The following is a 12,292-nucleotide window of genomic DNA, read 5'->3' on the forward strand; positions in this document are numbered from 1 at the left end:
TACACACACTAATACTATCACATTAGGGCTGATCGTATATGCACACACCCTTTGATAATGGGAATGGCAACACCCATTAGTCAATATTTTCCTACATTTCCAGGAGGAATAACAATAGAGCGGCACAATGCAGAGTTTTTAGGAAAAATGCTCCAGAATTGTTATTTCATGGGAAATACAATAATTTACTAAATCAGACAAGTCAGGAGATCAAACATGTCCTCTGTAAGTAATACAATTCTGTCTTCCAATAACTACCACTAGGGGGAGCTCGAAGCCAACTGTGGATAAGGAAGGCGCTGTAAGTCTCTGGTTGTGTGAAGGGTCGCGAAATATCTGAGGCTCTGAAATAGCAGAACTGAGCATTTTGGCTGTCATTACGCTCTGCAAGGAACAGATAGAACTTTCTCCCGGATCCTCCAGGCTCCGGTGCAGCGATCGATGGCCGCTCAGTCTCCGCTGTGTGCTGTGTGGTTCTCCGGTGGATTCTCCAGTGGGCCCAGGCACAGACACCTGCTGGCATACTGGCCAGCAGCTGCCTAGGGCTCCCACTGCTCCAGGGGCCCCCAGCCAGTGGCTATGGGGCCACTGAGTCAAGGGGGCCCTCCCTGTGCAAGTAGAAGCAGCTGGAGACAGGATCCTGTCCCCGCTGCTAAAGCAAAATGAATAGTCACACTTCCCTATGGGCGTGGAGAGGCGTGAATACCATTTCTCTTTAATAGTGGGCATCTAACACTGCCCGCATGTAAAGCCGCACACACACACACCCCCACCCCCTACCGGCTTCCTGAATGAGGCAGCCCAGCTGGATGACGTCATCATCCAGAGTACTGTCTCAGTCAGAAAGCTTCCAGCGAGGAAGAGGCTGCTGGGATGAGCTGCTGCTGCGGGGAGGTGAGCGGTGCTGTGTGCCTGTGTGTGTGACTGCGTGTTTGAGTGTGAGAGTGTGTGTGTGTGTGTATGTGCCTGTGTGTTTGTGTGTGAGAGTGTGTGTGTGTGCACCTGCGTGTGTGTGTGTGGTGGTGAAGGACAATGATATTGGTGGGGGAAGACAATGATGGAGGTGATGGGCAATGATGGTTGTGGGGGGAGACAATGATGGAGGTGATGGGCAATGATAGTGGTGGAGGGGAGGCAATGATTGAGGTGAGGGGGGGCAATGATGCAAGTGATGGGCAATGATGGGGGAGACAATGATGGAGCTGATGGGCAATGATGGAGGTGATGGGCAATGATGGAGATGATGGGCAATGATGGAGGTGATGGGCAATGATGGAGGTGAGAGGCAATGATGGAGGGGAGGCAATGATGGAGGTGATGGGCAATGGTGGGGGGGAGGCAATGATGGAGGTGATTAAATGGGGAATGATGGTGGGGGGGAAGTCAATGATGGAGGTGATGGGCAATGATGGTGGTGGGGGGAGGCAATGATGGAGGTGATGAAATGGACAATGATGGTGGGGGAGGAGGCAATGATGCAGGTGGTGGAATGGGCAGTGATGGAGGTGGGGGGGAGAATGATAGGGGTGGAGGGGGAGAAGGCAATGATGGAGGTGGTGATGAGGACAGTGATGGGGTGGAGAGGGGCTGCATTATACTTTATGAGGGGGCTAAATTATATTCTGTGGGGGGACTGCATTATTCTCAGGGGGACTACAAATTTATTATGGGGGCTACATCATACTATGTGAGGGGGCTACAGTATACTCTATGGGGGGGCTGCATTACATTCTGTGGTGGGCTGCATTATGAGGGGGGCTGCATTATACCCAATGAGGGTGCTACATTATATTCTATGGTGGGGACTGTGTTATACCTGAGGGGGTTGCATTATATTTTGTGGGGTGCTGCATTATATTCTATGAAAGGGAACTGCATTATATTTTATGAGGGGGCTTCATTATATTCTGTGAGGGGGCTACCCCAACTCTTAGTACATAATTAAGACGTGAACTACCTTATATTATACCCTGATATTAGCAATTTTTACCGCACAATTGGTGGTCTTGTATCTATTTCTATGTAGCTACATAGTGGGCCCCAAGAACAATTTTCTCTGGTGGGCCCAAGGTGCTCCAGTCCGACGCTGCTGCTGTCTGTCTCATTATCAGACCGTTTCCTCAGCTCCATTCTAGGGATTTGGAGGAAACTATTTCCTGCGAATCTGTGAGATCTTCAGCTTATGTGGAATCACAAAAGTGAGGAAAAAAAAGTATTTTCACCACTTCCTTTGATTAGTGCAGAACAATCCTGCGATGGCTCCTCGTTACCACTTTCATGATGTTTCCTATGAAGTTCCCTCCCCCAAAGAAGACGCCGGAGGTCGTGATTAGTAAAGCGTTCTGCTACTACAGCCTGGAGGCATCCGACTAATCACCTCCTGTTATTACAGGTTATTATATACACCTATAACGTAACAAGCGGGGTCACAGCAGCGTCTATAGGGGACGCAGGAGTGTCAGCACTAACACAGATGTATGCGAGGTCACAGCTATTCTACACTATGTATCATCATGTTCCTCTGTTACTCTTCCTGGAAATTAATGTTTAAATTGCCAACTAGAAGGGTAGAACACTGTCCAATCAGTCACATAGGATCATAATATACACCTCAGCTGCTGCAGAACAGCATAATATACACCTTAGCTGCTGGAGACCATCATAATACACACCGCAACTGCTGCAGAACAGCATAATATACACCTCAGCTGCTGCAGAACCTCATAGCATACACCTCAGCTGCTGCAGAACAGCATAATACACACCTCAGCTTCTGCAGAACAGCATAATATACACCTTAGCTGCTGCAGAACAGCATAATACACACCTCAGCTGCTGCCGAACCTTATAGCACACACCTCAGCTGCTGGAAACCATCATAATACACACCGCAACTGCTGAGGAACAGCATAATATACACCTCAGCTGCTGCAGAACAGCATAATATACACCTCAGCTGCTGCAGAACAGCATAATATACACCTCAGCTGTTGCAGAATCTCATACTACTTCTCAGTTGCTGGAGACCATCATACTACACCTCAGCTGCTGCAGATCATCATATTGTACTCTTCAGAAGCTGCAGAAATTATTTATAAAAACAAATTAGGGTGTATTCATATTCTATGAGGGACAGCAATCTCTGCCTTACTCATTACAAAGAAGTTCTGCAGCAGTTGTAGTTATTTTTTAATAAATAATATAACATCCTGTACCTGTACCTTCTGCCCCCTACTATTCATCTGTCTCCACACCCTCCATGCACACGATAACTGCACTTGATACTTGACTATTGCACTTAAACACACGGGCTGATGACCGGATCATGCAGCTTTATATGAAAATCCCTATTTATTATAATTGCCAGACCTGAAATAACGAGCACTTTTCACCTATTATGTCCCCCCATTTCCTTGTAGATTGTAAGCTTGCAAGCAGGGACCTCACCCCTAATGTCACTGTTTGAATTGTCTTAACTTGTACTGAATTTATTGTCTTTACATGTCCCCGCTTATTGTAAAGTGCTGCGGAATATGTTGGCGCTGTATAAATAAAAAATGATTATTATTATTATTATCATCCTGTCATGTATTATTTTTTGTCCTCATCTGACCTCCCACATTCATGTGTGTTCACTACTGGAATCAGTTACATTGTGCACTTTGCACTGGGTCGGACTTTCTGATTGGCTGTATATTGAGGTGTGTACAGGTTTTATGCAACAAAGTAGCAGAGAACAGTAATTGCCGGAGCGCGAAGAGAATAAGTGGATTAATAGCTGGATACAATGAAAATAGATATTCACAGTCATATTCTCCCCAGGGACTGGCCGGACCTCACACAGGTAAGTTCACATTTGCGTTGTGCGCCGCAGCGTCGTCGCCGCAACGCACAACGCAAACAAAAACGCAGCAAAACGCATGCACATGCGGCCCATGCGGCGCCAATGTTAAAAGATAGGGCCGCACGACGCATGCGTTTTTGAAAAGGTCGGCGCCGCCCGAAAAATGCAACATGTTGCGTTTGACGCGCCCAGGCAGGTGCGCCCTAACGCCGCATGCGGCGTAAAACGCAACAAAACGCAACACAACGCATGCACATGCGGCCCCAATGTTAAAGATAGGGCCGCACGACGCATGCGTTCTGTTGCGGCGGCGACGCTGCGGCGCAAACCGCAAATGTGAACGTACCCTAATAGAGACGCAGAATATTACCGCCGCTATATAATACATCAGCATAATAGAAAAATGAATCTACAGGGGCTTCTCACAAAATTAGAATATCATCAAAAAGTTAATTTATTTCAGTTCTTCATTACAAAAAATTAAACGCATATTATATAGAGTCATTAAATCTATTTCACGTGTTTATTTCTGTTAATGTTGATGATTATGGCTTACAGCCAATGAAAACCCAAAATTCATTATCTCAGTAAATTAGAATACTTTATAACACCATCTTGAAAAAATTATTTTAAAATCCAAAATGTCCTACTGAAATGTCTGTTCAGTAAATACACAAATACTTGGTCGGGCTCCTTTTGCATCAATACGTGCATCAATGCGGCGTGGCATGGAGGCGATCAGCCTGTGGCACTGCTGAGGGGTTATGGAAGCCCAGGTTGCTTTGATAGCAGCCTTCAGCTCATCTGCATTGTTGGGTCTGGTGTCTCATCTTCCTCTTGACAATGCTCTATAGACTCTCTATGGGGTTAAGGTCAGGCGAGTTTGCTGCCAATTAAGCCCAGTGATACTGTTGTACACCAGGCAGTAGCGGAGCTACCGGGGGGGGGCAGAGGGGGCCATCGCCTCGGGCCCCGCGCTCTGATGGGACCCACCCGGAGCTATGCTACTGTAACTGCATCTGCGCGCTACACTACTACACTACAGGATCTGACTATGGGGGGCTGCTGCCTAATACACTACAGGATCTGACTATGGGGGGGGGCTGCTGCCTAATATACTATAGGATCTCACTACGGGGGCTGCCTAATACACTACAGGATCTGACTATGGGGGGGCTGCTGCCTAATACACTATAGGATCTGACTATGGGGGGCTGCTGCCTAATACACTACAGGATCTGACTATGGGGGGGGGGGCTGCTGCCTAATATACTATAGGATCTCACTACGGGGGCTGCCTAATACACTACAGGATCTGACTATGGGGGGGCTGCTGCCTAATACACTACAGGATCTGACTATGGGGGGCTGTTGCCTAATACACTATAGGATCTCACTACGGGGGCTGCCTAATACACTACAGGATCTGACTATGGGGGGCTGCTGCCTAATACACTACAGGATCTGACTATGGGGGGGCTGCTGCCTAATACACTACAGGATCTGACTATGGGGGGGCTGCTGCCTAATACACTATAGGATCTCACTACGGGGGCTGCCTAATACACTACAGGATTTGACTATGGGGGGGCTGCTGCCTAATGCACTACAGGATCTGCATATGGGGGGCTGCCTTATACACTACAGGATCTGCCTATGGGGGGTGCTGCCTTATACCACAGGGTCTGCCTCTAGGGGTACTGCCTTATACTACAGGGTCTGCCTATAGCGGTACTGCCTTATACTACAGGGTCTGCGTATAGGGGTACTATCTGGCACATTATACTATATGGAGGTTATCTATGGGGCCATCATACAGTGTTGGAGCCATCAAACAGTTTGGAGTCTACTAAGGGGTCAGTATACTGTGTGGGTGGTACTATTTTGTGAGGGAGCATTATACTGTGTATAAGAGAGCATCACGCTGTGTATAGGGAGCTGTACAGGGGGAGACTTGGGACATTATTAAATTTAAAGTGGGTACTTCTTGTTATAGGGGAAATCGGGTTACTGTGACTATCAAAGAGACACACAAGGCAATATTACTTTCTAGTGGGCAAAATATGGGCAGTGTTTTCTAGGGCACTTGCACCCAGAGTTGGACTGGCCCACCGGGAGATCGGAGAATCCTCCGGTGGGCCCGCCCCCCAGTGGGCCCTCCCCCTAACCTGCACCAGACTCCTGCCTCATTCACTAGTGCCTGTTGGGCCCTGTATTAACGATTGCGTGCACCCAGCGGTGAGAGCGTTATTCCATACCCGTGCCAGCCGTCTGCACTGCTCAGCAACAAGTTATGTGAGGTGAGAGCTTTCTCATCATCTGCTGCTGCGGTTTCTACTGATCTCGTGGCACTCACCGCTCTATCAGCTGCGGAGTGCTCGATGAGATCAATAGAAGCCGCAGCAGGTATATTGAGAAAGTGCTCAACTCACTTCCCTTGTTGCTGAGCAGTGCAGACATCCGGCAGCGGGTATGGAATAATGCACAGCAAAACCAGCACAGAGCCACAGGCTGTGAGACTGCACACAGCACGGAAGCATCTAGAACAGAGTTGATTTTTTGAGGATGTACTGTATTTTGGAAAGGGCTGATATAACTTGAGTGGGACTACATAGGGAAGATGATGAGGGGTTGTGTGGAGAAGGGGGGATGATAATGAAGGGCTGTGTGGAAAAGGGGTCATGATGATGAGGGGCTGTGTGGAGGAGGGATGATGAGGGGCTATGTGAAAAGGGGGGATGATGAGGGGGCTGTGTGGAAAAGGGGGGATGATGAGCTTTGTGGAAAAGGAGGGTGATCAGGGGCTGTGTGGAGAAGTGGGCAGTGAGAAAAAGCCTCTTGGTGCATTGGTGAGTTCGGGAGAAATTACTCAAAGTGAATTTCGGTGAACTCACCTCTGCACTGTGGGACTTTCTCACTGTGCTAGCGGAGATCTCACCGCAAGGTCACCGCAGTTCAGGGGCCCGGCTGGGACCACAGCCTCGGTGACCTGCCATAACCTCAATGACGCCAGTGATAGGAGGTAAACTTTATACCTCCGATCACAGCTGCGGGCTCACATCATTTGACAGCGTGTGAACCTTAGCTGTCTGATTGGCTTTAATGATCAGAAGCAGTGTTTGCCGCGCTGTTTTGCACCTGACAGAGTCGTAAACACTGGATATTCGGGACCCCCATTAAAGTGAATGGGGTCAGGGTACTTTTCTGGTACCCGAACCTGCGAACTTGGACTTTTTTTTAACTGTTCGGCCAGACCCGAACATCCAGGGATCCACTCATCTCTAATCCTGTGTCTATTGCGTGTATGTCGTGTGAGTGTGTCATGTGTCTAGCGTGTGACTGGTGTGTGTCACGTGTATGTATCTTGTGTCTAGCGTGTGACTGGTGTGTGTCATGTGTATGTATCCTGTGTCTAGCGTGTGACTGGTGTGTGTCACGTGTATGTATCTTGTGTCTAGAGTGTGACTGGTGTGTGTCACGTGTATGTACCCTGTGTCTAGCGTGTGACTGGTGTGTGTCACGTGTATGTACCCTGTGTCTAGCGTGTGACTGGTGTGTGTCACGTGTATGTATCTTGTGTCTAGCGTGTGACTGGTGTGTGTCACGTGTATGTATCCTGTGTCTAGCGTGTGACTGGTGTGTGTCACGTGTATGTATCCTGTGTCTAGCGTGTGACTGGTGTGTGTCACGTGTATGTATCCTGTGTCTAGCGTGTGACTGGTGTGTGTCACGTGTATGTACCCTGTGTCTAGCGTGTGACTGGTGTGTGTCACGTGTATGTATCTTGTGTCTAGCGTATGACTGGTGTGTGTCACGTGTATGTATCCTGTGTCTAGCGTGTGACTGGTGTGTGTCACGTGTATGTATCCTGTGTCTAGCGTGTGACTGGTGTGTGTCACGTGTATGTATCCTGTGTCTAGCGTGTGACTGGTGTGTGTCACGTGTATGTATCCTGTGTCTAGCGTGTGACTGGTGTGTGTCACGTGTATGTACCCTGTGTCTAGCGTGTGACTGGTGTGTGTCACGTGTATGTATCTTGTGTCTAGCGTGTGACTGGTGTGTGTCACGTGTATGTATCCTGTGTCTAGCGTGTGACTGGTGTGTGTCACGTGTATGTATCCTGTGTCTAGCGTGTGACTGGTGTGTGTCACGTGTATGTATCCTGTGTCTAGCGTGTGACTGGTGTGTGTCACGTGTTAGTATCCTGTGTCTAGCGTGTGACTGGTGTGTGTCACGTGTATGTATCCTGTGTCTAGCGTGTGACTGGTGTGTGTCACGTGTATGTATCCTGTGTCTAGCGTGTGACTGGTGTGTGTCACGTGTATGTACCCTGTGTCTAGCGTGTGACTGGTGTGTGTCACGTGTATGTATCTTGTGTCTAGCGTGTGACTGGTGTGTGTCACGTGTATGTATCCTGTGTCTAGCGTGTGACTGGTGTGTGTCACGTGTATGTATCCTGTGTCTAGCGTGTGACTGGTGTGTGTCACGTGTATGTATCCTGTGTCTAGCGTGTGACTGGTGTGTGTCACGTGTATGTATCCTGTGTCTAGCGTGTGACTGGTGTGTGTCACGTGTATGTACCCTGTGTCTAGCGTGTGACTGGTGTGTGTCACGTGTATGTATCTTGTGTCTAGCGTGTGACTGGTGTGTGTCACGTGTATGTATCCTGTGTCTAGCGTGTGACTGGTGTGTGTCACGTGTATGTATCCTGTGTCTAGCGTGTGACTGGTGTGTGTCACGTGTATGTATCCTGTGTCTAGCGTGTGACTGGTGTGTGTCACGTATATGCATCCTGTGTCTAGCGTGTGACTGGTGTGTGTCACGTGTATGTATCTTGTGTCTAGCGTGTGTCTGGTGTGTGTCACGTGTATGTATCCTGTGTCTAGCGTGTGACTGGTGTGTGTCACGTGTATGTATCCTGTGTCTAGCGTGTGACTAGTGTGTGTCACGTGTATGTATCCTGTGTCTAGCGTGTGACTGGTGTGTGTCACGTGTATGTATCCTGTGTCTAGCGTGTGACTGGTGTGTGTCACGTGTATTTTTCCTTCTTATACTTCTGAGGTGTAAGAAGGTAAAATATAGGAAATCGTTTGTGCCAACTGCCATGGGAATGTACAACAATAACATTAGGGTTAAACCACCAAGGTGAATGTCTACTTATTTCTCTACATTTCAGTTCACTCGTTGTGTATGTCCTATTCTAATGTATAATGTATAATGTTCTGCTGTCAACTCCACTGTCATGTCAACTAAGTAATTCTTTTTATGATTTTTATGATTTAAGTTGTGCTGCTGTGATACCATAATTTCCCACGGGATCAATAAAGTGTATCGTATCGTATCGTATCATATTTACCCTGGTTACCATTGTAAAAGTAAAAAAAGAAAACACTACATACTCACATTCTGATGTCTGTCATGTCCCCCGGCGTCAGCTTCCCTGCACTGACTGTGTCAGCGCCGGCAGTAACAGCGGTGATGTCACCGCTGTGCTCTGCTTTACGGCCGGCGCTGACACAGTCAGTGCAGGGAAGCTGACGGCGAGGGACGTGACAAACATCGGAATGTGAGTATGTAGTGTTTTTTTTTTTTTACTTTTACAATGGTAACCAGGGTAAACATCAGATTACTAAGCGCGGCCCTGCGCTTAGTAACCCGATATTTACCCTGGTTACAAGTGAACACATCGCTGGATTGGCATCACACACGCCGATCCAGCGATGACAGCGGGTGATCAGCGACCAAAAAAAGGTCCTGATCATTCCCCACGACCAACGATCTCCCAGCAGGGGCCTGATCGTTGGTTGCTGTCAGGCTGCCGTCACACGTTCAGTATTTGGTCAGTATTTTACATCAGTATTTGTAGCCAAAACCAGGAGTGGGTGATAAATACAGAAGTGGTGCAGATGTTTCTATTATACTTTTCCTCTAATTGTTCCACTCCTGGTTTTGGCTACAAATACTGATGTAAAATACTGACCAACTACTGCTGGTGTGACGGCAGCCTTACACATAACGAGATCGTTAGCGGGATCGTTGCTATGTCACAAAAAGAGTGACGTTGCAATGATATCGTTAACGATATCGTTATGTGTGACTCCACCTTAACCCCTTCTCATGTAAAGCACCATGGAATCAATGGTGCTATATAAATAAATAATACCGTAATAATAATTTCTGCTATAAGGGGTAAAAAAAACTTAGCTATATGGTTAACCCCTTTACCCCCAAGGGTGGTTTGCACGTTATGGACCGGGTCAATTTTTACAATTCTGACCACTGTCCCTTTATGAGGTTATAACTCTGGAACGCTTCAACGGATCCCGGTGATTCTGACATTGTTTTCTCGTGACATATTGTACTTCATGATAGTGGTAAAATTTCTTTGATATTACCTGCGTTTATTTGTGAAAAAAATGGAAATTTGGCGAAAATTTTGAAAATTTCGCAATTTTCCAACTTTGAATTTTTATGCAATTAAATCACAGAGATATGTCACACAAAATACTTAATAAGTAACATTTCCCACATGTCTACTTTACATCAGCACAATTTTGGAACCAAAATTTTTTTTTGTTAGGGAGTTATAAGGGTTAAAAGTTGACCAGCAATTTCTCATTTTTACAACACCATTTTATTTTAGGGACCACATCTCATTTGAAGTCATTTTGAGGGGTCTATATGATAGAAAATACCCAAGTTTGACACCATTCTAAAAACTGCACCCCTCAAGGTTCTCAAAACCACATTCAAGAAGTTTATTAACCCTTCAGGTGCTTCACAGGAATTTTTGGAATGTTTAAATAAAAATGAACATTTAACTTTTTTTCACAAAAAATTTACTTCAGCTCCAATTTGTTTTATTTTACCAAGGGTAACAGGAGAAAATGGACCCCAAAAGTTGTTGTACAATTTGTCCTGAGTACGCTGATACCCCATATGTGGGGGTTAACCACAGTTTGTGCACATGGCAGAGCTCGGAAGGGAAGGAGCGCCATTTGACTTTTCAATGCAAAATTGACTGGAATTGAGATGGGACGCCATGTTGCGTTTGGAGAGCCACTGATGTGGCTAAACATTGAAACCCCCCACAAGTGACACCATTTTGGAAAGTAGACCCCCTAAGGAACTTATCTAGAGGTGTGGTGAGCACTTTGACCCACCAAGTGCTTCACAGAAGTTTATAATGCAGAACCGTAAAAATAAAAAATCATTTTTTTTCACAAACATTATCTTTTCGCCCCCAATTTTTTATTTTCCCAATGGTAAGAGAAGAAATTGGACCACAAAAGTTGTGGCACAATTTGTCCTGAGTACTCTGATACCCCATATGTTGGGGTAAACCATTGTTTGGGCGCATGGGAGAGCTCGGAAGGGAAGGAGCGCCGTTTGACCTTTCAATGCAAAATTGACAGGAATTGAGATGAGACGCCATGTTGCGTTTGGAGAGCCACTGATGTGCCTAAACATTGAAACCCCCCACAAGTGACACCATTTTGGAAAGTAGACCCCCTAAGGAACTTATCTAGAGGTGTGGTGAGCACTTTGACCCACCAAGTGCTTCACAGAAGTTTATAATGCAGAACCTCAAAAATAAAAAATCATTTTTTTTCACAAACATTATCTTTTCGCCCCCAATTTTTTATTTTCCCAATGGTAAGAGAAGAAATTGGACCACAAAAGTTGTGGCACAATTTGTCCTGAGTACTCTGATACCCCATATGTGGGGGTAAACCATTGTTTGGGCGCATGGGAGAGCTCGGAAGGGAAGGAGCGCCGTTTGACCTTTCAATGCAAAATTGACAGGAATTGAGATGAGACGCCATGTTGCGTTTGGAGAGCCACTGATGTGCCTAAACATTGAAACCCCCCACAAGTGACACCATTTTGGAAAGTAGACCCCCTAAGGAACTTATCTAGAGGTGTGGTGAGCACTTTGACCCACCAAGTGCTTCACAGAAGTTTATAATGCAGAACCGTAAAAATAAAAAATCATTTTTTTTTCACAAAAATTATCTTTTCGCCCCCAATTTTTTATTTTCCCAATGGTAAGAGAAGAAATTGGACCACAAAAGTTGTGGCACAATTTGTCCTGAGTACTCTGATACCCCATATGTGGGGGTAAACCATTGTTTGGGCGCATGGGAGAGCTCGGAAAGGAAGGAGCGCCGTTTGACCTTTCAATGCAAAATTGATAGGAATTGAGATTGGACGCCATGTTGCGTTTGGAGAGCCACTGATGTACCTAAACATTGAAACCCCCCACAAGTGACACCATTTTGAAAAGTAGACCCCCTAAGGAACTTATCTAGATGTGTGGTGAGCACTTTGACCCAATAAGAGCTTCACAGAAGTTTATAATGCAGAGCCGTAAAAATAAAACAAAATTTTTTTCCCACAAAAATAATTTTTTAGCCCCCAGTTTTGTATTTTCCTGAGGGTAACAGG

At 46.3% G+C, this 12,292-nt stretch overlaps 1 protein-coding gene across 2 annotated transcripts in view; it reads left to right on the forward strand.

The window, feature by feature from the left end:
- Positions 1–3,708: 3,708 nt before the first annotated feature.
- ACMSD (aminocarboxymuconate semialdehyde decarboxylase) overlaps positions 3,709–12,292 on the forward strand; it is a 57,060-nt gene continuing 48,476 nt past the window's right edge. For both annotated transcript variants that reach the window (XM_069732841.1, XM_069732840.1), the window contains exon 1: positions 3,709–3,844. In XM_069732841.1, coding sequence (XP_069588942.1) covers positions 3,788–3,844 — 57 coding nt within the window. In that variant the 5' untranslated portion in view covers positions 3,709–3,787. The remainder of the gene's footprint in view (positions 3,845–12,292) is intronic.

The sequence above is a fragment of the Ranitomeya imitator genome, chromosome 7, assembly GCF_032444005.1.
Source record: "Ranitomeya imitator isolate aRanImi1 chromosome 7, aRanImi1.pri, whole genome shotgun sequence".
Classification (NCBI taxonomy): Eukaryota; Metazoa; Chordata; class Amphibia; order Anura; family Dendrobatidae; genus Ranitomeya; species Ranitomeya imitator.